Below are 24810 nucleotides of genomic sequence, written 5' to 3' on the forward strand. Positions count from 1 at the left end.
AATATTTGATCGTGGGATAAATGATATTCTTCTCCCCTGGTACCGTTACCACCTAGGTTCCTTACGCCCTTCCTTTTCCTTTTCCCCCCCATCTCCACCGACCCGTCATAAACTACCACCAGTATCCCTCTAATCGGCCCTCTTTCCTCTCGCTCTCTTTTCTCGCCTGCTCCACCGACTTCCTCCCCCATATTCTTCCTTTCTCGACCTTTGCAATTTTCACTCTTCAACCTCCTTCCACCTCCTCCTCTCCCATCCCCCAATTCTCCCCCCGGTCTTCCTATACCTCTACACCAAGTCTGCCGTATCGATCTTCACGCCATTCCCGCATCCGGCAATCTCTACTATATCTGCCGTCCACCACCAGGTTTTCTCGCGTTCCGACCGACTTCGCTTCCGGTCGAACTCTGCGATCCACTCCGTTTCATTCTTACTCTTTCAACCGGGCAAATTGCTGAGGGAAGACTACTTACCCACGACCAACCATCACCACCACCGCTATACTCGTTCACCTCTTCTCACGAAGACATCTTTGAAATTCGACACATCGACGTTCTTATCTGGCTGCACTAAACGGCAGCTGGGGTGCCACGTCCTGCGCAATCGACCGCACACGGACTACGACAAACACGGTTCGTCGAGGGGATTCTTTTTCCGCGGAATTTATAGAGTATCTTCTATATCGTCACTTTCGCGCCGTACGACCACGCTCGGGGGAGACGGCGACCCCGAAACCCGCAACGAAACTCACGGAGGTGTCAAATTGGTATAATTTGGGCATTGTGATCATACACTGACCAGAATGCCTTCCCGGTTATCAACCCCGGTTCTCACCGTGGACACGGCGAAGATTCACAAGGTGGACACGGCCAACACGCAGAGTCTCCATGGAATGTGGATGGGTGAGTTATAGCTCCGTGATGCGGCTGTTGAGGAAGTGTGAAATTGACCACCCTGCCAAAATAGTATTTTCCAAATGTGCCGACTACATGGAGGAAGGTCGTCGACTCGAAAATCTGAGTTGGCGTCTCTGGACACGTGAGACGTTCTGTGTGGAACCGGAAACTTCCAGTGATACCTCGGTTTTGCCACTCCTGCGTCAGGAGGCAGGTGATCTTCCTGAACTCTCCGCCAGTGTCGAATCTGCTGCTTCCGATCAAGCGGAAAAAATCGAACACCACATCAAACGTCCCAAGTGTATGGACTACAAACCCGCTGTCGTCCGCGAAGATTCCCTGGCGAGCCTCGGTCGCGGCAAGGAGAAGCATCTGACTTCATTGGATCTGGAACGCATGGTATTGAACATCAAAGAGAAGAAGAGTCTGGAGCCGTTGGCGCCCGTGATGACTACCGTTGCCCCTCCTGTCGTCGACATTACTCCTCGGCCATCTACGCCCACTCCCGCCCCTTCCTCGGACTCTACCTCGAAGAGAACGCCGACGTATCGGATGAAGCAACACCCCCATACCTCTACCGAGTCGTGTTCTACCACAGCCCCCGATTATAACGAAAGTGACGCCGCCAACGTGACGGCGTCCGATACCAGCGTCTCTTCCTCGGGGATCCTTCCCACACGTCCGGAGCTGATCAAGTCCCCCAGCATTGTTCGCGGATTCTCACCTTCCCTTGTTTCATCTTCGTACCGGTCGCAAGCTAAACTCGCCACGGACCCAAGCCCTTCGAGAAACTCAACACAACTGAAACCCGCACCGATGAAGAAGAAGGGTGGCATGTTCACTCTGGGTGGTTCTTCCGGGGATGATGATGAAAGCTCTTTCGAGGACCGCATGGCCATGCAAGGCCCGCATCGCAGTTCTCTTTCGGATGAACTGGGCAAGCCTGCGAACCAAACGCCCAAGAAGACGGCGACGTTCAAGGAGCAACCAGGAGAGATCAAGCCGATCAGGGAACGCAATGACAACGACGAAGACGCTATCGAGACCGAAGACGAAGTCTCTGAGAGCGCCATCGAGGATGACGAAGACTCCGACTGGGAAGATTCGGTAACGGAAAGTGGACGATCAAGCGTGGAGGAGAGAGAAATGTTCCAACGGGTCGATTCCAAGCCTAACCTCGTTTCTCGACGCTCTCTCTTGACCATGATGATGCATCAGCCAACAAAGATGGGAGCGACCCGGTCCAGTCCGGCCTTGCAGCGTTCTCGCCTTACGTCACCTAATGGACCTTCCATCCCTGCCTCTCCTCCCGATGATGATAACGAGAGCTTGACCATGCGCGGTCCCGACGTTCCTCGCTCCAAGCCGATTATCATGAAACCCGCCCCGCAGTCTGTTGCCCACTCTCCCCGGACTACCCGGAGAAACATGCTTGCGACCGAGTTGACCGAGTCTCTGAGACGCCATCTACTCTGGGAGCGTCAGCAGAAGAGTGCCACCGCCAACGCATTCCTCAAACGACGACACACCGCTCACGACGGCATGGCCAATCTGCAAGAATACCCCAAGGGTGGACAAGGATCCGGTCAAGAATCTGCAGGCAAAGACAAATCTGGCTCTTTGAATCACTACAATGATTTCGGACCTTGGGAATACCATGTGAAAGGATGGTAGTTGAAACCTGGCTATGATTTTGTTTCTTCCCGCTGTCTGTGTCCAAACATATCTATCATACGATGGGTAATGTTTAGTTGACCATGATACCCGGACTCTTTTCACGCTTTTGTTCTGGTCAAGACCACCACTTACATATCCTTGTGACACGCATGATGATGACTCTGCATTGCATTCTGGCGCACTCTACGGATCATCTGGTTATTATTTGTGACCTAATTCGATTTCGGGTCTTCTTCTCTCTTTCCTTCCCTTGGTGCGTTGTGTGGCGGTCCTGTGTGATTATTCTCTGCGCCACCGGAGGACAAAACCTCTGATGCTAATTTTCTTGTACAAATGCTTTTCTTTACTCGGCGGATACGGTTGGCACACTCATCTTGGGTATGGGTTCTTTGGTCCTTTTCTCCTTCCAATTGGGTTTGGGTTGAGTCATAAAGAGGCCTAGGTGGTTGTCATGGTCGCGTCTAGCGATTGCTTGCTGGCCTTTGTGCGGCAGAAAATGTGTTCATGCTTTTTTACCCTGATACCAGATACCATACATATCCTTTGTGGACTATTGTCCTGCCTACGCATATCATGTACGCTATTGTTGATTTCGAAGTATTGAAATAGAAGTGGGGGAAAAAAAAATTTCAAAGTCTTATCATCAACGCTGATTTGTACCAGGTATCTTCTTTGTATACAGTCCGACGCATCTAGGCCACGGTCGGACGCACTGACTTGTATCGCTGGTGGCTTCCAGCCAGACAGGGATGGTGTACTCCGTAGGGTCAACGGTCGGAGCTTCGCCCGGCGATGAAGGTGATGGAGGGGGCGACAGCCGCGATATCCACCATGACAATGCAGGGCCTTGACAGGCTGACGGGGATGTTTCAGTCGGCAGTGGGAGGGAGTTGGGCGAGGTCGAGGGATCTAGAATCGGCGCACTGATCGCTTCACATGCAGCACAGGTCACGTCTACGGAGTAATATTCTAATTTAATCGGAGGATTCTCTATCCATGAAGATACTTGCTTTTTCTTTTCTTATTTATTCTGACGGAGTAGGTATTTGCGTGCATCCTCTTGTTTGGTCTCTGATCCCCGCCCACGGCGCCGCTGTCTGATGAAGTGTCCTTGACTGGTGGTATGATGGGGATCTATGGAAGCACACGGAACTGGAACGGGGATATGATGAGACATGCATCGGCGGTCAGGTTCGAAGACCGCGTAGCACGTGGTTCAGTCTTACTTGGTTGTTTACGCGATGATGGCTGGATTATGTCGATATGATTAATGGTGATGTTTGCCGTGGGCATATGACAGGCGGTCGTACCTGGGAGTAGAAGATTGGAGGTAGTGGTGCGCGGATCGTCATGCATCGCGATGGAGTGTACTCCCGTACAGTGTCTGGCTCGACGGGCGGGATCATGTATGCCATATGGCGTGCATGCCATGGATCGACTATTTCAATCTCGACATCTTGGGTCTTCTTCACGACTGTGCTCGGACACCCCGAGAGATATAGACGATGGTGTTCTTCCTACTGTATTGTACCTCACTCCTACCATCCACGACGGGCCCATGACGTAACGATCTAGCAACAGATCGGGCCAGACTCGATCCCGCCAGACCGTCCCCAGGAACGGAACGATCATAATTATAGCACACCCTCACACATATACTCTGTAGTCCAGCTCGTCACGTTGTACCTAGATAGCAGCCAAAACCCAGTCGCAAACCCTAACCCTGTCTGCCTGCCTGTCTATGGAAATCCCACACAACACCGCACGCATCCACCCCCACACCGAAAAGCCATTCCCCTAAAACACCCGACAACAGAGAGAAAAACAGATTGAAAAAAAGAGGATCCGTAAGATCCGCCGTCCGAAAACCCCCGAAAACGTGGACCAGCTGTGGCTGGACTCCGCTCCGCTCCAGCGCGCGAGTGGATGAACCGAACAGGGCTGGGCCGGGGCACTTTGCCCGATGGGGAATTTACGGCGGAGGGAGCCTGCGCTCTTCTGCGCGGGCGGTTCTGCCGGATGGGCGGCGTGCGTGCTGAAGGCGTGGGCTGGGTTGGGTGACTCTCGATTCTTGGATCAGGGCGGGTCGTGGGTGGAGTCGAGAGATGTCGGGCAGCGGCGTGATTTGTAGCGGTGCGGTGCGAGTAGTACACCGGTAATTCGGGTCCACTGGACGGGGGAGGGGGCTTGTTATACGGTGACTGTGTATGGGGGTGACGGTTGGTCTGTTCTTGATTTGGATCTTTACGGAGTACTTTGAGTGCACTGCTGGTGGGGGTGTTTACTTCGTAGAGATGAGTGTGTCTGGAGATGTAGGATATACTTGTTGGTATAGTATTTGTAGGATAGCTAATTTACTGGTACACAGGAAACTAGGTACCTAGGTATCTATGGTAGGTACTCAGTAGCGAAAGTACCATGTAGACAGAAGTTGTACCTGTACTGTAGATGCCCGACCCGTGTTCGGCATGCCGATGGGCGCCGTCAGCCTCACCGGCATCCCACGCAAGGCCTTTAATAGGCGGAATCACTGACCATGATTGATCTAGACTCTGCAAGACTTAACTGTGTTGTCTTTAAACATGTTTATCAATTATTTAATCAACAGACAGCACCCTGACTGGTTCGCATTGGACCACTCCGAGTATCAATCCAGCAACCTGTATTCCAGCCATGTGGATATATACCTACGTGACGCTCCATCATCGGGATATGTTTCACGCTTCGCTGGATGCCCAACATCGGGATGAGGCCGAGCCTGTTTCCTATGACGCAGAGTTTTGCATGTACGGAGTAGGTAGGTAGGTTGCCATGTACCATATCCATATCCACTCGCGCGTTATTCTCATCTAGCGGAAAGCTGAAAACCTACGAGTACAACACCGGGGCTGAGCTGGTCGGGGAACAGGATATTTTCAGTCCCCAACCTACTCTATATCCCCACTCTACCTCCTACGTAACAGTCGGTCGCCCCCGAACTCCTTCACTCCAATCTAATGCCGCGTCTCTGATTGGAGGACGGGCACATTAGCTAGATGGTTACCTACAGAGTAAGGTATCTTCGCACACTCACCTCCGCCAAATCCACCTTGTGACACGGACATGCCGGACGAACATGTGAATCCCCGCGAGGTGACATCGACGCGTGCGAGGCGTCCGACCGACCGTGGCTTCCCTCTCAGCCATGCCATGCGGCAACAGACTTTTGCCGACCGTGTTTCGAGAAGCGTTCTAGAAGGGGAATCCTCGGCATGTGTCTGGATCAGGCTTAGCGGATTTTCTTTACTTTCCTCGCTTGCCACGGGAGCGTGGGATGAATGAATGGATGCCGTGGGATGTCAGCCGGTATTGGCTTAGTCCCGTACGCGGCCTATACGCCGTATTATTGAGGGGATTGACACGACTAGTCGCGATCGGTACATCGCTCGACGAGGGCAAGAAGCATTAACTGATTGCTATTATGAGGCTCGCGGACAGGTTGGATTGAGTCGGTCGGAGGTCGGAGAGTCTTCGGCGGCGGTCGACGAGGAGGTACGTACTCCGTATGTCGGGGAGCTCCTACATAGCTGCCATGTGACGATCGTCTAAGTACAGATAGACTGCTCGTGATGGTCTCCTTCTAGGGTAAGGTTGGTACCTTTACCTCCAGGTCGCATAGTCTTTCCCCCTTCATAGGATTCGCTACGCCTCGCGTCTTGACAAGAATAATGAGACTGACCGCCAGTTCATCCCCGGAGGCTTGACACCACCGTTAGTTATTGTCCGGGGTCACAGGGACGGAAGACTTTGCTCCGTCGCTGAATTAGGTTTGGACTATCTGTCTGTATACGGCGTAGAACGCTACTAGGCGTCAATGGAAGCCCGAAGGAGACGAAATAAGCTCTTCGCTTTACTGCAATTGGATATGATGATTCTGCTGATTTGGCTGTTGATTCCGAGGCACCTACTAGTATGCCGCATGCCGCTTATGCTGGCGTAAGATGGAGATAATTCCGCGAAACCATGCTTCCGTACGGAATTGATTACTGTTCTCGGGAAATTTCCTCTCCCAGGCAACTGATCTCTCCCCTTCAGACGGAGAAACCCCATCGATAGCAAGAGACATCCCCAGAAGGATGAGATGGTTCGTCCAACAATCCCACGCCATGATGCTCTGAACCAGGAGTCCACTAGATGGCAGATCCAGTATCTGGCAAAGGATCCGACAGACGCTCCTGATTATTTTCGTCGGGTGGAGCGAGGTTGCATTTTGGAGGCCTCCTCGGTCACTCTGCAAATCACCGCCGAGGAAAAGCGGCTGCGGTCAGGGTTCGGGCGTGAGGGGCACCCGCGGGGAGGAGCGAAAACTCGCGGCTGAGCTGGGTGGGGAAGTTGGAGATATCCATCTCCCTCCTGTCCGTGGATTCCCGGGGAGACTCGATATTGGGGATCCGGGGAACCTTAACCGCAGACAGACAGACAGACAGACAGACAAGAACTTGTACGTAGGAGACTACTTCGTAGGTTTGGTGGCTGGTGCACAAGCTACCTAGGGAGTAAGCCATCTCTCCGATATGTTCGTGGTCTTCGTGGTTGAAGGGCGCAGGATTCGTATCGTGTAATCCTCTGTAACAGATCGCGTCGTTACATACCACGAAACATCAGATCCATGACGATCGTTTATGGAAAGTCTATAAGATTTCCGAGGTTTCCATCTGATCGAAGGTGAGCGACAGTCGATGAACAGCGTCCTGCATGTAGCCGGGAGCTATGCTGTCTCCTGCGTGTCAACGAGCATGTAATGATGATCGCATTGTGCGATGGGCCTGATAGATGATCGAAGATCATCCCTCCTTTCCATTCGGGAGGACAATGAACACGGCGTCTCCTGGAGGGTGGGAGACTCCCAACCGTCGTCAACTGCTCGGAACGAATGCCTGTCGTGGAGTGTCGAGAATCATGTCTAGCTGTGTATGATATCAGGACGACGAACGTCTTGATCACATCGGTTTCCGCATTCGGATTGTCATAAGCTTCTTAAAATTTGTATCTCCCCTTCGGTCTGCAGACATCCAGCCTAGCTCATTTGACCTGCAGAAAACAGGGAAGCAGGAACAGAAAGAGCTGATGTTATGCTTGTGTACCTGGAGACCCGGGACAGAACAGTGGTAGCAGCGATCAAGCCTCTACCGACCTGCACCTCACTGTCCCACTCACGCCGCAAAACCTACTGAATTGACGTTCCCCGGATTTGATGTACCCAGATGTACCCCGCGATGATATCATGGTGTGCGACTGTCCAACTGTTCATGCGGTGGTTGTATACCGAACTGTATCACGTGGCATCCCAATAGCCTGGACTCGTTTACTTACCTAGTTTCTTCCACCCCCCAAGGCTACCCCCGAGCTACCCAGTATCAGACATATCAGTCATGCCTTTGTCATCCAACGCCACTCCCAGCAGCGATGATGGCTTGGTAGCGCCCACCAGCCAGTCCGTCCCTGGTCGCTGTCGATCCGTCAGCAGGTCACCGGATCTATGTGTTGGCACTGAAACCCCGTGCTCTTCACAACCAGGTTCGCCCGCTGACAAGTCATCAGCTATCCGCCGCGCGAGCTGTCTAAACCGACCGACGACGCACATGTGTTGACGTTATCCATGCAGAGTGGTGAAGTCTGAACCAAGTCTGCGTCCAACCCACCCATCCACCTTGGCCCCAAACCCTGGAGTGCATCCAAGCCCGCATCATCGAATAACGCTCGCAGCAGCACCGCTTGCGCCCCGCCGGGCGACACCGTCGTGTGAGGTGCTCCGGGTTCATTTCATGGCTGATGGACGCACCTGCTGCACGGCGTCTTCGTATCGGCCCCATACGTGTTCTGGGCCGCGCGGATCAGTGCCCTCGCTGCATGTTTCTGGTGAGAGGCTGTCGATAGCTCGCGACAGTCCACATGCGGACGCCCGCTTCCCCTGGATCTGGCAACGGCCCGCCCAGCCCTCGGGTCACACGCGCACCAGGAACCTGCACGCGATGGAGGGTGCTGAGCTGGCTTGATCAGCCTCATGAGGTGTTTCGTCCGTCCGATGAGAGGCTGCATGTTAGTCTGTCGCGGAATGGCGGCTGCAGCCCGCGAGACGTCCGTGCAAGCCTCGTACTTTGGCATGTCGATAGGACGGTTTCGACAGGTATCAGGTACATGAGTGAGGACTGATGTGTAACGCTTGAAACACTCTTGGTTGGGGATATTGATTGCTTGTTTAGGGCGTCTGCTAGGGGACTTGATAGGTCGATATTTGCACGCTCGGCCGTTCTTACGCCTTGTTTATTTTGGACTGAGTCTACCTATCATGCATTATGCTATTACCACCGAAGAATATGGACATGTCTATCCAGAAAGAGATATTATGACACATAAAGCAAACTCCTGCGTATACGCCCAATCAGGCAGTTGGAAAGCGTCGTTCCCAACCGATAATAGCAGGCTTCACGGGCCCCGAGAACAGAGATGAGTAGTCTGTCTGAGGTACGCCCTTCCGGCCATCGACATTGGCCAGCTTCAAATGGCGAACAACAGTCGCCACAATGACCCCCAGATTGATATACGCAAACTTCTCCCCGATGCAACGATGGCGACCTCCGCCGAACGGAAGATAAGGGCTCGCAGTCCCCTTTGACACACGTCCATAGCCATAGTCGACCATCTCGCCATCATCATCAGGTTCCGCTTGGTTCTCCCAGCGGTGCGGATCCCAGCGACTAGCGTTAGGAAAGTATTCGTCGCTCGTGGCCGTCACGCCGGGCGACGCCAGAAGCACATGGCTGGTGGGCACCACGTACGGCGTGCCCGGAACCGGCAGCGGGTTCTTCACCTTGCGCATGATGGAGTGGATGGACGAGTGCAGACGGAGCGTCTCCTTGACGACATTCTGGTGCAGCGGCAGCCGATCCAAGTCGCGGAACTGCAGCGGCGGGAACACGCCGTCTGCGTCTGGTTTCCCGAGGCTGGCCACCTGTTCCTGGTAGAGCTCCTCGAGGACGCGCGGCTCGGACGCCAGCCGCAGGAAGATCCACGCGCTGATCGACGACGACGAGTGCTGGCCCGCCATCAGCAGCGTGATCATCATGTGTGCGATCTCCTTGTCCGGCACCGGCTGGCCGTCCTTGTACGTGCACCGCATGAGGTTCCAGATCATGTCGGAGTCGGAGCCTGCCTCCACCTGGTCGGGGTTCTTGTGCGCCCGCCGCTCGCGGATGATGTCCATGTAGATGGCGCGCATGCGGGCGTGCGCGGCGTCGCGCTTGCGGTTGTGCGGCAGCGGGGCCCACGGCAGCATGAAGTTGATGGGGGTGAAGCCCTTGTCGAGGTCATGGTAGAGGTCGGCAAACTCGGCCGTGAGCTTGCGGCGGACCTCCTCGCCCTGCAGCGCGCGGCCGGCGGTGAAGATGGTGAGCTCCGCCATGGCAGCGGAGATGTCGACGACGCCGGACGCGCCGTGGAAGTTGGGCGAGGTGCGCAGGTAGTCCAGGACCTCGCGCTCGATCAGCTGCACGTGCGACTCGAGGGCGGCCTGCGTCAGGCCGTACTTGATGAACTTCTTCTGCTCCATGAGCTTTGCGTTGGGGCAGTCGTAGACGACGTCCGAGCCGAAGACGGGCGTCGTCAGCGGGCTGTACACCTCTTCTGCGTTGACGTCTTTGAGTTTGCCGTTGAGGATGAATTCGTTGCCCTGCACGCCCAGGTAGACGGTTGTTTTCTGGCCGAGGAGGATGAAGGTGAAGATGTCGCCGTACTGTGAGGTCAGTGGTTTGTATGGAGTTGGGCTGGAGAGCTCACCTTCTGCCTGCAAGATGCAAAGAAAGCATACGGATCGATGCCATAGCTGATTGTGCTCCCTAGGAAGGGGATCCAGTGGAAGACAACGGGGGGCTCGCTCTTGTTCTGGAAGAGCAATTGCCGGATGACATTCCAGGCAATCAGTGCCAGTATGCCTACAGCAGCGTAGGACGTGATGGTGAGTAAGGACATGATCGGGGGTCTATAGTTGAAGTAGAGACCATTCAATGGAGGGAGGAGGGAGGTACATATAACCCTAGGTATACAACAACACCACCTCCCTTACTACCTACATGCGAGCAAGCCCATCCCAGCCAAGCTCCCCTGAGACAATCGGAAGCGCCCCGAATACGCTGACACCACTCGTCTATAACTAACAGATGCTTGGCAGGCCGGGGACATTGCATCCGAATCGAACCACACCAGCGTTCGTACATGTGCATTAGAACTAGGCAGAAAGGATTAGTAACAGCTGCAGGGGGTTGTCATTGTTGTTGTAGAGGTCCAATTGTAGAAGACATGGCCTATTGATACTACTACTGCCATCGAAGGGCGAGGTTGACCCTAGAATGGAAGAATCTGTATTCACTGTTCTTTGTTCTCGGGTGGTAGTCCAGTTCTAAATCTTATCTTGCCTGCAAGTCCATCAACAAAATGTCTATCCTTCGACAACACTCGTACATACCCCTTTCGCAATCCAGTAAACCTTTCCTCTAATCTCCTTCCACATCTCTTTCCTCTCCGATGTCAGTCCTGGAAGTAGAACGAAAGTTCTCCCACCTCGCGGTCAAATCTCTCCTCCGCGACGGAGGAAACCCACCTTTTCAGAGCCTGACATACCGCGGCAAAAAGACCTTCCACGACATCTACTACGACAAGTCCGACCTCCTGTCCTCAAACGGTATCTGGGTTCGACAACGAGACGGCCGATGGCAGGCAAAAATCAGGAGAGGCGGAGACCGTACCAACTCCAAGTTTGAGGAATTGTCGACACCGGAGGAGATTTCCAAGTACTTGAAAGGCCTTGGGGTCTGGAGCAATGAGAACAGCCATTTTGGCCTGGAACAGATGGCTTCGTTTTCGACGACGAGGAAGAGCTGGATAGCCGATAGGGACTTTACTATTGTGCAAGATGTCACGGACTTTGGGCATACAGTGGGAGAGGTGGAGCTTGAGGTTTGTCTGGATCGTTCGGCGGGCTCAAGTTGGGAAATGGAGCAGTATCGGAATAGGAAAATGGCTGAGATGGACGCGAGAATTGCAGCTTTTATGCGACAATACTCATGGGCTTTTGGTGTGGGTATACCGAAGGGGAAGCTAACGGCGTACTTTGAGCAACTGGATAGAAAATAGGTGCCAGGCTGATAGCTTCTGGACATGAGGAGTTCTAAATCAGGCCATCCTGAATTTGCGGAGGCGAAACCCTACGATCGAATGCGAATGTTGATCTACTTGTTTTTTAAAACTGCAGAGTAGCCCATTGCAATTGATATTGAAAGCAAAAGAAAACACATTAGACCCAAATCTCAGTCCTAACAAGTTCAAATAAGTCGAAACCTAGGGAAGATGAACCGTGTTGAACAGGCGGTTCCCAGTATCAGTGCCACCGCTCCCAGTGTACTTGTTATCCGAAAGGCGAAGCGCCACAACATTGAGCTCTCCGTAGCGAGCGAGAGCCTGTATAGCACTGTACGATGATACAGCCTGCGCTTGCACAACTCCAGCCGCCACGATGATGCGAACATTGGCGTCGAGACTGCGGATGTGCCGCACAAAACTCACCACCGTCTTTCCATTGTTGACCACGGAGTCCACAAGCACCACCGCAGAAAGCCCAAGGAGATGGTGGGACTGAACGTTATCTGGGGTCGAGGCATGGAGGAACATGGCGCGTGGAAATGCGTCGTTGATACCAAATGCCATAGGCTCACCACCTCGCATCAACGCCACGATGAGGGTGCGTTCCTCACGAGCAAGTCGAAAACCAGTTGTGTTATGGCCCTGGACGTGCAAGATGTCGCATGGCTCCACGCCAATCAGGTCACTCACGTACTCCAGTGCGAGGTATCGTCCACACTGGCGATGTGCTTCCCGAAGGCGTGGGCCGGCAAGTGCTGCGTCCCGCATGGGAGTCATGAGCAATTTGGCGGCGCTCTTATCAGTAGCGTGGACGACATGAAGATTTCCGCGTCTAGATAGAAGAGAGTCGACAAAGTCCTGATCGGTGAGTTTCATGACTGGAAGTGTGGCAGCGTCCAAGCGAGGAGTAGCAGAGATGGGAAGCAAAACCTGCCGCGCTCGAAGGCCGTCCTTGATAGCGTCGGCCAAAGCGCTATCCATGCTCTTGCTTCTGGTTGCTTCATCGCCAACGACCACGATAGATTGGTCGGCGTTCTTCAGCATGTTGAGGTCCAGAGGGCTATCTCCAAAAGCCCAAACCTCCACCTTGTGAGTGTTTTGCAGATGTTCAATCATGGCACCCTTCACCTCTGGCGTCACCACGAAGCCATCCTGAATGCGGCTACCACCAACCACTTTGACTGTTCCGGACAGGCCTGTACGTTCCAGGATCTTCTCCCACACCAGACGTAGTCCGGAGGTCACCACCACAGCACGGATATGCTCGAACTGGGATACCTGATGCAACAGAGCGACAAACTCAGGATGCATTGTCACAGTCTCTGCAGTCATGCTGCAAATCACGTCGAAATCCTCATCATTGGCCTCCTCATACATCAACGTGACCTGTCGAAAGGCAAGGTATGAGTATTTGAGGGGGCTGCTGAACACATCCTTCAAAGGACACACCCGGCCATGAAGCTCGTTGACTCGGACGTATGTCTCCCACCAAAGCAGCCCAGTATCCTCTGCACCCAGTGTCTTGTCTGCATCCAACACCACAACCTTCTCCAGGTAGTCGTGGTCGGCACGAATGGCGTCATCAACGTTTTCCAAAGCGAGGCGCAAGTTATGGCAGTCGTTGTGAACCTGGAAGTCCTTAATAAGGCTCGTCAAGTCCTGTCTACTGGAAAGAAGCGAGAACAGGATGCCGTGAGTGAGACATAGACTGCGCAGCTGTGCCTTTTCAGCTTCTTTCCACCTCCGGATGTGGGAGGCTGTCACCGGAGGCCGGTCCCTGCTTGTATCAGCTTGCCGACGTCGCTGAATAACTTCTGAAGAGACGTCCAGATATATGATGTGGGTGTAGACGCTGAGATCAATTTGGGTCACCACCGACGATCCAGTCTCTTCCTCCTCATCCCAAAACATCAAGTGGCCAGTGACCACCGCAGCTTTCCCAGTACTGGTGCACTCGTCTCTGATGCTCTCAATAGCACGCTGACGCCAGACCTCCTTTTCTTCTTCTTGGATCCTTTTGAATGCATCGAGCCCGCCAGTCACTATGCTGTCGATGACGCTGGAGCCTTCGTAAAAGGCGAAATCCTCCTCTCCGAGTTCACGCTTGAGGCGATTGAGCAAGTAGGTCTTTCCAGAGCCAGGAACACCGTAAAGTCCGATGACGACGGCTCTAGGTGGACTGGCGGTTGTTGCTGGTTCACTCATTTTTCCGTCAGCAACGACATCCGCACTTCCAGCGAAAAGGTCTTGTCTGTATCTATGAAATGAACAAGTAGGAGTTTTGGGTCCGGAAAAGCAAGATACAGGGCCTGGGAAACACAAATGTAGGTAACCTGAGAGGAGCAATAGTGTATGAGAGTAAGAAAATAGGCATGAAAGAGAAGATAGGCCATACATATAGACAGGCCACGTAAGAAGAAGACATGCTGAACGGGATCCAGGACGAAAAGACAAACGCCATAGTGTTTGCTGCTTTGAACACCATGAGACAAGCCCTGACACCGATCCAGCCAAATCCGTGTATCCCACAAGGAGCCGCGTTTGTAGGCAACATATGACTTCCAATTGGAGGCAAGATTCAGCCTACAGTTATCCTTGGTTGGGCATCATCTGGGGTATTCATGCTTGGCTAGAGCGCCCGATGCCGATGATGCTAAGACAAGGCATGGGATTTGCTAACTAGCCTTATCACCACAGCCCAATCCAAGATGACAGAAGTAAGATTTCAGTCGGAACCGCCATCTTGGAGAGCGTTTTGCGCTGTCATTTCGTAAGTTATGAGAAAGAATTCCCTCAACAAAAGTCCTGCTCTCCATTCCATCCATTCATGACACTGTACACCATAAATAAACAGCTTAACAAGGCGTGAACTGTATCATACTAAATTGCCCGAATATAGCAAAGTGTCATGATAACAACAGCCGGAAAGTTGCACATTGTCTACAAGGAAGATAGCTATTCTCTGGACTGGTGTATATGTATTATACTGCCTGAGGCATCAGTATTCCTATACAGTACTAGCGTTACGAGTCTATTGTTTACTCAGTTCCACCGCCACAAGATAATCAGCAACCATCCTTTTTCGTCTCGCAAGCGCTTCGCTCGATATGGCCTCGTCAGACTGCTCCAAACCCCCCTCGACCCAAAGCGTCCCGTTCAAATCCAAGGGAATGGACGATATATCACATGTTCTGGACCCAGATGGGGATGTGATCATAGTTCTGGAGAAATCAACCGAGAATCGGCCTACAGACGCGTCGTCGAATGACTCTCCTGACAATGAACCGAAGGAAGAGGACCCTGAAGAAAAACCCCAGGGTATACGGATCAGAGTGTCCTCAAAGCATTTGGCCCTAGCCTCCCCATACTTCAAACGCATGCTGGGACCCAATTGGGAAGAAGGCAAATCTCTTCGTGCCACTGGCACCACATCCATCACTGCAACCGATTTTGATTTGGATGCTCTGCTCGTGGTGTTGAACGCTATGCATGGCCGTCAGGATCACCTTCCTCGGAAGTTGAGCCTTGAAATGCTTGCTAACGTCGCCGTTGTTGTCGACTACTATCAATGCCACGGCGTCGTTGACATGGCCAAGGAACTGTGGATCAATAATTTAAAACCATCTTTTCCCACGACATATACAGAAAATGCCACACTGTGGATATGGGTGGCTTGGGTTTTTTCGGCGGCAGAAGAATTTGAGTCAGCTACCACACTCGCCATTCGACAATGCCCAGGACCCTTCAGTCCCTTGGGCTTTCCTATACCTAGTGTCGTGATCAGTAAGTTCCTCGTTGACTGCTTGATTAGCTCTCCGCTCACACCTAATTTCTCAAGATGAATTAAGCAAGAAAATCGAGGCCGCCATAGACATTATCCACACATCTCTTGATAGGCTCCTCATACGCTTTCGTGATGAGGGGACTGCATGTTCTTTTAACTGCAATGTTATGTTATTTGGTCTGCTCAGCTTTGCCATGCACAAGAGACGCCTCATCAAGGATAGCGGAACTCTTATGGTCCGGGCAACCTCGATTTATTGCCATTCAAGAAGAAAAACATTTCAAAATATGATTGAAGCGCTTCGGGAGATCGAATCCGAGGAACCAAGAGTTCCTCGCCTCCACGATTCATATGAGAGCAGTAAATCCCGCTGTGGCCTCCGAGGCTACATTAATTCACTCATTGACGACGTAGAAGGAAAGATAGCAGGATTGAGTTTGAGCGCTTTTCAATAATCTTCAGTTTGTCAGAGCTTTCGGTTGTGCAGAACAAACTGTGAGAAGACCTCAACGCGCTTACCTGAGGTGTATTCTCAACAGCATGCATTCCACAGGAATAATCAGGGAGAAAATTAGTGGGGACCACAAGCTTTTTTCTTCTCGAGATCTACTTTCCTGGATTTAGACTTAAGTCCGCGCCACTGTACGGCATGATCATCCAAACTGTGCAGATGTTGTACTTGATGTTTTCTTTGGGGTTAACAGCCCTGAGATCCCCCCAAGCGGTGCTGTAGTTAGGAGTTGCAATCGGAGTATTATTTTGCTCCCTTTTGATAGAATCCAAACGTTGACTGCACTATTTCGGTATTCGGTAGCAGGGTGATAAGGTTGAATCTGACGTTTGAGCAGATCTCAGGCACGACAGTTGTTGAGGCAGGGGCATCCTACCTGTTAAGACGCCAACGAAGGGTAAGTAACAATAAAACGTGCGCTACCATATAATTAGGCAGTTCTGGGCCTATCACCCTCACAGCTGACATTATATGTCAGAACAAAATAACTGCTAGATCACCAAAAATGTGAACACACTAATAAGGCCCTATATAATCTATTTCTATGTTTGACACTAATCATTTCAACTGAAGATACTTAGTTAGCACAGTACGTCTGACCTCAGTTCATATACGTAGAAAATTACTTCTTATCCCATTTTCATTTCTAGTCAATCTTAGTCAATCTTCATGCAGAGAAATACTACTCTCATAAGCGTGTGGTCCACATTTAGAGGTATCAGTAGGATGCTGCGAATGGTGGCTGATTTAGAAGCCAACTAATGAACATAAGGACGCTCGAGGAGTTGGTGGCTCTCGTATACACCTTGAAGGTGAGGGAATGCCCCATCGCTAGCTTCAATACTGTTAAGGACAAGATCTACCACAAATCCAAGATTCGCTGAAGTTCGGGAGCAACGCGCTTTCCCCGATTAGGCACGCTATACTAAATCCAGTACCTAGGTAGACTACAAAGTACTCCCCGTACCTGAAGTATGTAGATGTAGATACTACGCATAATCTCAGACACACAAGCCCATTCTGTTGACTCTGTTGACGAGCAGCTCTGTTGACTCATGTGGCGGGGGTTGGAGTCACATTGAGTCATGTGTAGTCATCAGCCCCGCAGATCACGTGAACGTGCGTTCCACACCCTTCGCGATGACTAAGCTCTACAGCACTCTGCTCGTTATAATAAAGTAAACGTCGGCCTCTTGGGTGCTTGAAGTGTGATATCTGATCCATTCAACTACGGCATTCTTGCCATTGAGCGCCACTCTAGACGGGATAACATGGACGCCGCACCAAACAACGTGGGCCAGAGGCCCGTGTCCAAAACGGAGAGCTCCAACCCCCGGGAGTTCCAGCTCAACCAGATACGGCGACGCTTTCGTCCGGCAGAGGAGACGACTGAATCGGGGACTACTCTGCGATTTGGGATGGCTCCCTCAGACCCGGACTTTCCCTTCGAGCTGGACAAGCTGCAGTGTATCCTGCACGTTCCGCTGTCGTATCCGGCGCGGGGCCGGCCCACGTTGAAAGTGGCCAATCCTGAAATAGACGATGCGTTTCGGGACAATGTTGCCAGAGGATTTGACGACATCGTCGACAGCACGATGCGGAGTGGTGGACGGGGGACGTTGCTGTCTTGGATGAACAGCCTCGACCGTCATCTGGAGCGGTTATTGACGACCACGGAGAGAGGTCCTACCCTCAAGTTTGTACCGAATCTCGGTGGACAACAGAAAAATAACGCCCCCGATATCGTGGATGGTATGAAGTCTGTCCAAATATCGGAGAAGAGCAAACCCCGTATTCGCGAGAAACAGCCTGCTTCTAAGCCAACCCCGGTGTATACCGCGGAGGAGAAGGCGCAGGCCGAGCGGAGAAGAGTGACGGAAACGAAGCAGATAGAAGCTCGTCTTGGAAGGTTGCCTTTCTTTGCTAAGTCCAACGACGGACTTTCATTTACCGTTCCGATCCAGCCTGCGAAAGTGAATCTTCTCCCGATACCCCTGCGATCTGTTAAGACGATGAAGCTCCTGGTGCCGGAACTTTATCCTCTGGAACCCAGTGCCGTTGAACTCCAAGGAGTCGATGGTGAAGAGGCAGAGGCCGTGCAACTTGGCTTTGCACAGTGGACCAAGGCCAACGCACAGCTGAATCTGATGTCGCAAATCAATTATTTGACAAGCAATATGCATAGCCTTGCCAAAACTCCGCTGCAAAAGGATTCCATATCTACAGAGGAGCCTAGGACTTCTGCAGCCTCGACAGAAGGGACTCCTTCCAACACCCCAACTACGCAACTGGAGGACAAGCCACATCTTCATGTCGTTCCTCGCCCACCTGAATGGGCAGTGGGAGAAGATGGCAGCGACAACGAAGAAACAGAAGACTCCTCGGACTTCGACGACGATTACTCAGATGAAGACGAAGACGGCGGAGCTCCTGTGCCGAATATGCCTGAGGCTACCAAGGAGCACGGCGTCGCGCTATCGTTCCCATTCCTGGAGCTTTATGGAATTGAGCTTCTAGAACTGGTGGGCTTGTGTATCACAGTAAAATGTGAGAGGTGCAAGGAACCGACAGACGTTAAAAATGTGCCACAAATCAAGGAGAAGGGCGACGGAACTTCCCCTAAGGTCGAAACATGCAAAAAGTGCGCGAACACCATGAGTCTTGGTATGTATCACCTGCGTTGCGTCCAGAATATGGTGCACTATACTGAACATCCAATCTGGGCACAGGCTTTCGGCGGCAGTTGATACATTCCCATTCCAATCGTGCCGGGTACTTGGACCTGGACGGATGTACAATCGCCGATCTTCTTCCTAGGTAGGCATTGCACCTATCTTCTTGAAGGGAAAAGGAACTTACCCCATTATAGTAGCTTCATCCCGACGTGTTCTGAATGCTCGACAGCGTTTCCTGCTCCAGGCGTTGTGGCATATCGGGGAGAGAGTGCGATGGCTAATTGCCGGCAATGCCATAGGAAAATGGGTAAATTCCTACTGTCTATCTCATCATAGAACAGTGAATCTAACTATCAATAGTATTCAAGGTGCCGGAGGTGAAATTTTTACGTGTCGGGTCCGCAGCATGTAAGTATCCTCGACTAATATGAGCCTGGCGCATGCTGACCCCCATTAACCAGATTCCTCCCGTGATCGAGCACCACAAAGGCGGAAGGTGAGTATTGTAGACTCTGTCGCATGCAGCATCATGCTAATAGCGTCGCAGCCAAAGGAGGTTCTGGGTATCGTGGCCGGCCAGGAACTTCCCCGTCGGGGACGTTGCCAGCACTATGGAAAAAGTTACCGCTGGTTCAGGTAGGTATGCTTTCCTACAATGCCGTGTTCCTATCTTACATGCCACAGATTCAGTTGCTGCGCCAAAGTATTTCCTTGCGATAAGTAAGTACTCGACAAGTCGGCCAATGATGCACCTCTAATGATTCCAGGTGTCACGACGCCGCTGAAGACCATCCCAACGAGCACGCAAATCGCATGATCTGGTACGTTACATGAACCTTTGGCGTCAAGTATATTTTGAGCCAGCCAGCTGACGAACGTAGTGGCTTCTGCTCTCGGGAACAAATCTACCGACCAGAGAACTGCGGTATATGCCGCGCAGTGCTCATAGGCAAAGCCGGAAGTGGGTTCTGGGAAGGTGGAAAGGGGACGCGAAACAAGGTGCTGATGAGCCGGAAAGGTTTGTTCCTGCTCTATGTTCATCTATATTCATACTGACGGTTGTAGACCCTCGCAAGTACAAGCGTCGTCCGGGAACGACTCCGGGAGGATCGACAAAGAAAAAGTGAATAGGACGGGCTCCATAGTGAAGTCACATATGTTCGCTGGCCTTGCCTCAGTCTCGTGGATTGTAGGCTCATTGTACTACATTGTACTGCTCAAGAGTATATATAACGAAGCTACTATTGACATGTCGAAAAGAAATCAGTGCTCGCTGGGATACATGCAAGTAACATAACCGAGAATCAATATGCCATGACCATTTTTAGACAAGGTTACCGCGCAGCTCCTGTTCCCGCTCGATCGCTTCGAATAGCGACTTGAAGTTACCGGCCCCGAACCCAGAGAAGTTGTGTCTCTGGATGATCTCGATGAAAACCGTGGGCCGGTCCATCAGGTGCTGCACAGATCTGTCAGTATACAACACTTAAGCACCAAGCTCAAGTCGAATGGACATACCTTTGTGAACAGCTGCAGCAGATATCCACTCTCGTCGAAATCAATCAAGATGTCCAAGCTGCGAATCGTCTCAAAGTCTTCGTGGAGCGTCAGGCCGGCGCGCTTGAGCCGGACCTTAATATCCTCGTAGTAGGTATCAGGGACCTTGATAAATTCGACCCCACGGGCCTTGAGGTTGGTGATGTCGCGGATGATGTCGTTGGTGAGGAGGGCAATGTGCTGGACGCCGGCGCCATTGTAGAAGTCTACGTACTCCTCGATCTGAGACTGCTTCTTGCCCTTGGCGGGTTCGTTGATGGGCATTTTGACGACCTCGTTTGGAGAGGCCATGACGATACTCTTGAGAGCGGAGAATTCCCTGTTGAGGTTAGTTACATGGTCCCCGAGTGAAAGATGAGTTGAGGAGTGACATACGTGCAGATCTGCTTGTCATCGACAGACCAGAAACGGTGGAATCCGAGGGCTTTCTCATAGCTGCAGTTGTCAGTATCGGCCATGCTCATGAGTGAAGAAGATATTAGGGAAACATACTATTCGCAAACCTTATCCATCTCATCCCAGTCCTGGTTTCCAACGCAATGATCGATCCGGTTCAGATGCACACCAGGCAACAGCTTGGAGACGGGGTCCTGCGCGCCGGTCTCAGCCCGATAGCCGGGCAGGAAGATCCCACGATAAGAGCTGCGCTCCAGCAACGTATGCGTCGTCTGTCCGTAGGTCTGGATAGTCGCCATGCGGACAACACCATTAGCGTCTTCCACAGAGCGCGGCTCCGCGACGACCTTTGCGCCGTTGCGCACGGCGGCATCGAACACTGCATCGACAGAGTCGACTTCAAACGCAACGTCCTTCACACCGTCGCCATGCTGCTCGAGGTGGTGGTGGATCTGGCGCAGCTGTTCCTGCTCCTCAGGCGAGAAGCGGTCGATCTGGTCCAGCGAGCGCAGCGGCGAGGTCAGCACGAAGGTGATGTCGCCGTTGCGGATGACGTGCGAGCAGATACTGCGGCTGCCGGTCTCAAGGCCGCGGTATGCTACACGCTCGAATCCCATCCGCGTGATGTAGTAGGAGGCGGCCTGCTTGGCGTTGCCGACATACCAGTGCACATGGTCATAGCCGCGGTAGCTAGCCAGGCTGGAGGGGATGTTGGAAGATGTAGGAGGGCTGGTGGAGATTGCCGAGGGGGCCATGTTGAGCGAGTATTGGGGTGTATAGAAGGATGAGTGCTCAGGAGGTTCTTAGATGTTGTGAGAGAGGGATATGGGATGAATGCGATATCGATGGGAGACGAGTGGGATTTCACCCATTAATAAAGGAAGCCTCCTGCCAGCAAGCCGTAAAGCGGATATTTCTGATCTGCATTGCTGGGTATTATGAAACCATGATTGCATCTATCCGGAGTTGACAGCTGTGCTTGCGCGTGACGGCTGTTATCGAGGCAAATTAGGGTTGTGGTCGGTTCAGCCCGGGTGTTTCTGGAAATGCGCGGGTGGCCGCGGGTATTTGCAACAACCGGGGTGGCGATGAAACATCCGGCGCGTTGCGATGAGACCCCCCGACAGCAGATGGATGATCTTGATGACGATTCCGTCCCAAGTATCCACTGTTTGACCGCTGATCCTCTTAGCAGATTCATATAGATATAGTACGTTCTCACCGGTGAGAGTTTCCAGGGTCCAGACTGCTATTCCTCGTGCATTATACCCCCTCCACGTCCGACTCCATCGCATACCACGAACAAAATGGCAACAATCGAGTCTTCTCGTCCATCGCTGACGTCCAACGATTCGGCGGTGCTTCAAGCGCTCTTTGATGCCGAGTCTTCTCCTTCATCAGCGGTCACTATCGATCCATCACTGCCTCCTCTCCCGGCGCACCTGGGTATCTCTTCGGCACAGTATGAAACACTCAAAAGCCGTGAATTATCCATTGTGCGGACACTACAGTCCAACGACACGACGAAAGACACCATTCAATCTGCTATCAAAGAGTTCGATGCCTTGATTGACGAGTATCCGTCGTATCCATCGGCATACGCAAATAGAGCGCAAGCACTGCGGATGCTTATCGATGCGCCCTCTGATGGAAATCCCGCAAGCCAATCGGACTCGGACGAACGGCTGTTCGAACCGATTAATGCTGAAATGGCATCGAATCTGCTTTCAGACCTAGGACAGGCAATCTCGCTTGCTACGCCTCGGTCTCCGGCGGACCCTCTGTCGTCAGTCCAGGCGAGGATCTTGGCAGATTCTCACACTCATCGCGGATATATTCTGCTCAAGGCAGCCAAGAAGAAGGATATCTCTTTGGAAAAATTACGCCAACTGGGCTCAGATCAGTTGGAAGAGATGGCCAGTCGGGATTTCTTCTTTGGCGGAAGATATGGGAACCAGGTTGCGCAGCAGCTAGCGGTGCAGACGAATCCATATGCGAAGATGTGCGGTGCGATTGTTAAGGAAGCAATGCGGAAGGAACTCGAGGCATAATTAGCGCATGTGTATATCAAGCGACTTATGATGGATCTGTATAAAGATAGTTTTGGACAATGCATCAATCTCATTGAACTTCATAAATACACAGGTATAATACTCAAAGCTAAGTAAATGCAATCAGACATTTTCGTCATCTCGTCAAGTCTCCTAAGCCTTGTTGGGGTTCTTGAAGTGCCGCTTCAGAGGGCGCCAGCTGTGCTCGTTATATTCCTCTTGCACCTTCTGGCAGGTCTTGAGGCCCCATTCCGACACACCGACCATAAGCGAACTATAGAATCTCGTTAGCATTGGACACTTATACAGTCGTGGGAGCCATACCTCTCGAACATGAAAGCCATGCTTCCATCACCAACCTTCTGGGGCTTCAGCTCAGCGTTGCTGGCGCCCTCAAAGGCATCCGAATCAGGTCCGTGTGCACTCATCACATTGTGCAGAGAAGCACCCGCAGGCTGGAAGCCACCACCAGTCTTCGCATCGTAGTTCCCGCAGATCAAGCCCATGAACTCGGACATGGTGTTGCGGTGGTACCATGGGGGACGGAAGGTGTTTTCCGCGACCAACCACCGGGGTGGGAAGATCACAAAGTCGGCAATGGCAGTGCCGACATGGTCCGAAGGGCCAGTGAGGACGGTGTAGATGGAGGGATCCGGGTGATCAAACGAAACAGACCCAATGGTGTTGAAACGGGCGAGATCGTACTTGTAGGGGTAGTAGTTGCCATGCCAGGCGACCACGTCGAAGGGAGTGTGGTCCTGACGGGCGGAGAAGAGATGGTTGTTGAACTTGCTGTACAGCCGATATTCCGTCGGCTCCTCGCCCTCGTCATCAAAGGCAGCCACCGGCGCCTGGAAGTCGCGCGCGTTGGCCAGACAGTTGGAGCCAATCGGGCCCAGTTCCGGGAGCTGGAAGTGGCCCTGGTAGAGTTCGCAGATGTAGCCTCTCACTGGACCAGCTGGCAGGGTAACACGGTATCTTTCAGAAACTGTGGTCAGTAATGAAACTGCAGGAAGGATCCAGACCGTAAGAGGTACTTACCTGACTCCGCGGGGAATCACGCAGATCTCATTGGGCCGAACAACAAGCTTTCCCAGCTCGGTCTGGATGTCCAGCACACCGTGCTGGGGGACAATCAGAAAGTCTCCGTCCGCGGAATAGAACGCCTCCTTGCCCATGTCCTTTCCTGCGGCATACAGCAATATCCCCAGACCATGCTTTGTCGTGGGGTCTCCCGAACCCGCGATCAAGTGCAGACCGTGAACCCAGTCCACTGTCTCATCCAGGTCAAACGGGTTCCAGCGGAGCTGGTTGGGTATATGATGCAGCTTGGACGCCTCAGTCGTCAGACGAGTGTGATAGGAATCCGCATCCTCTTCAGTGAAGTTCTCGTGGGCGGCGGCAGGGAGGATTCTGTACACCCAAGTCTGCTTATTCTCGTGTCTGGGAGCAGTGAAAGCGGTCCCGGAGAGCTTCTCTGCATAGAGGCCGTACGGTGCCTTCTGCGGCGAGTTCTGGCCTACAGGGAGAGCTCCCTTGATGGCTTCGGTCCTGTTGAAGTATGAGTGAGCCTGTCCGCTGTCCTCGAGAGTCTCTCATCACATACTCATGATAAGAATCGAAGCCGGTCTGATAGGAGTAAGGATCCGGGTGAGAGAAATTGGTGACAGGCATGTTTCGTATTCCAGGTGTGTGTTCAAGCAGGTGTAGGTATCGACTTGCAAGTAGAAATGGGAATATACGAATCAGCTCTCTCTTGTACCCGTCGGCGGTGCTTTATGAAGGAGAAGACAGCAAGACCAAGAACTCCACCGAGCCTTTTTCGCAACACGCCGCGGATGTCATCGCGGGAATTCGACCATCCGATGGTACAAGATGGTAGTAGAGCATGCGGGGAGAGCACAAAACCGGACGGACGTAATGGCGGAATTGCAACAGCCGGGGATAAGCGGCGCGGCGCCATTCCGCTCTGGCGCACGGAAATCATCCCCAGCAATCCACATGCGTCAATGGCCTTGACGAGGAGGGGAATGTGCCAGGAGGGGCTCGGGGGCTGCAGAGCTTTGTTTTTAACATCTGGACAGTCTCC

At 52.5% G+C, this 24810-nt stretch overlaps 8 protein-coding genes across 8 annotated transcripts; 4 read left to right on the plus strand and 4 right to left on the minus strand.

Annotated features, from left to right (window-relative positions):
- Window positions 1-802: 802 nt before the first annotated feature.
- On the plus strand, window positions 803-2570 carry ATEG_05916 (uncharacterized protein; the record flags this gene model as incomplete). The annotated part of the gene is made up of 2 exons (XM_001215094.1): window positions 803-902; window positions 967-2570. The coding sequence occupies 2 exons, from the start codon at window positions 803-805 to the stop codon at window positions 2568-2570; spliced, it is 1704 nt and encodes a 567-aa protein (XP_001215094.1).
- A 6424-nt stretch (window positions 2571-8994) lies between these two features.
- On the minus strand, window positions 8995-10580 carry ATEG_05917 (cytochrome P450; the record flags this gene model as incomplete). Its single annotated transcript, XM_001215095.1, has 2 exons — window positions 8995-10344; window positions 10389-10580. 2 exons carry the CDS (start codon window positions 10578-10580, stop codon window positions 8995-8997), a joined length of 1542 nt encoding a protein of 513 aa, XP_001215095.1.
- A 1365-nt stretch (window positions 10581-11945) lies between these two features.
- Window positions 11946-14172, minus strand: ATEG_05918 (uncharacterized protein; the record flags this gene model as incomplete). Its single annotated transcript, XM_001215096.1, has 2 exons — window positions 11946-14004; window positions 14081-14172. 2 exons carry the CDS (start codon window positions 14170-14172, stop codon window positions 11946-11948), a joined length of 2151 nt encoding a protein of 716 aa, XP_001215096.1.
- A 682-nt stretch (window positions 14173-14854) lies between these two features.
- ATEG_05919 (uncharacterized protein) lies at window positions 14855-15986 on the plus strand (the record flags this gene model as incomplete). Its single annotated transcript, XM_001215097.1, has 2 exons — window positions 14855-15530; window positions 15559-15986. The coding sequence occupies 2 exons, from the start codon at window positions 14855-14857 to the stop codon at window positions 15984-15986; spliced, it is 1104 nt and encodes a 367-aa protein (XP_001215097.1).
- A 1327-nt stretch (window positions 15987-17313) lies between these two features.
- On the plus strand, window positions 17314-19534 carry ATEG_05920 (uncharacterized protein; the record flags this gene model as incomplete). The annotated part of the gene is made up of 5 exons (XM_001215098.1): window positions 17314-18706; window positions 18772-18859; window positions 19078-19125; window positions 19265-19353; window positions 19485-19534. 5 exons carry the CDS (start codon window positions 17314-17316, stop codon window positions 19532-19534), a joined length of 1668 nt encoding a protein of 555 aa, XP_001215098.1.
- A 507-nt stretch (window positions 19535-20041) lies between these two features.
- On the minus strand, window positions 20042-21425 carry ATEG_05921 (4-hydroxyphenylpyruvate dioxygenase family protein; the record flags this gene model as incomplete). Its single annotated transcript, XM_001215099.1, has 4 exons — window positions 20042-20176; window positions 20236-20593; window positions 20650-20709; window positions 20767-21425. The coding sequence occupies 4 exons, from the start codon at window positions 21423-21425 to the stop codon at window positions 20042-20044; spliced, it is 1212 nt and encodes a 403-aa protein (XP_001215099.1).
- A 552-nt stretch (window positions 21426-21977) lies between these two features.
- Window positions 21978-22721, plus strand: hmgX (the record flags this gene model as incomplete). The annotated part of the gene is made up of 1 exon (XM_001215100.1): window positions 21978-22721. The coding sequence occupies one exon, from the start codon at window positions 21978-21980 to the stop codon at window positions 22719-22721; it is 744 nt and encodes a 247-aa protein (XP_001215100.1).
- Window positions 22722-22874: 153 nt separating this feature from the next.
- Window positions 22875-24395, minus strand: hmgA (putative homogentisate 1,2-dioxygenase (HmgA); the record flags this gene model as incomplete). Its single annotated transcript, XM_001215101.1, has 4 exons — window positions 22875-22995; window positions 23046-23699; window positions 23763-24272; window positions 24328-24395. The coding sequence occupies 4 exons, from the start codon at window positions 24393-24395 to the stop codon at window positions 22875-22877; spliced, it is 1353 nt and encodes a 450-aa protein (XP_001215101.1).
- Between the last annotated feature and the right edge of the window lie 415 nt (window positions 24396-24810).

Source organism: Aspergillus terreus, genomic scaffold (genome assembly GCF_000149615.1).
Source record: "Aspergillus terreus NIH2624 scaffold_8 genomic scaffold, whole genome shotgun sequence".
In the NCBI taxonomy this organism is placed as follows: domain Eukaryota; kingdom Fungi; phylum Ascomycota; class Eurotiomycetes; order Eurotiales; family Aspergillaceae; genus Aspergillus; species Aspergillus terreus.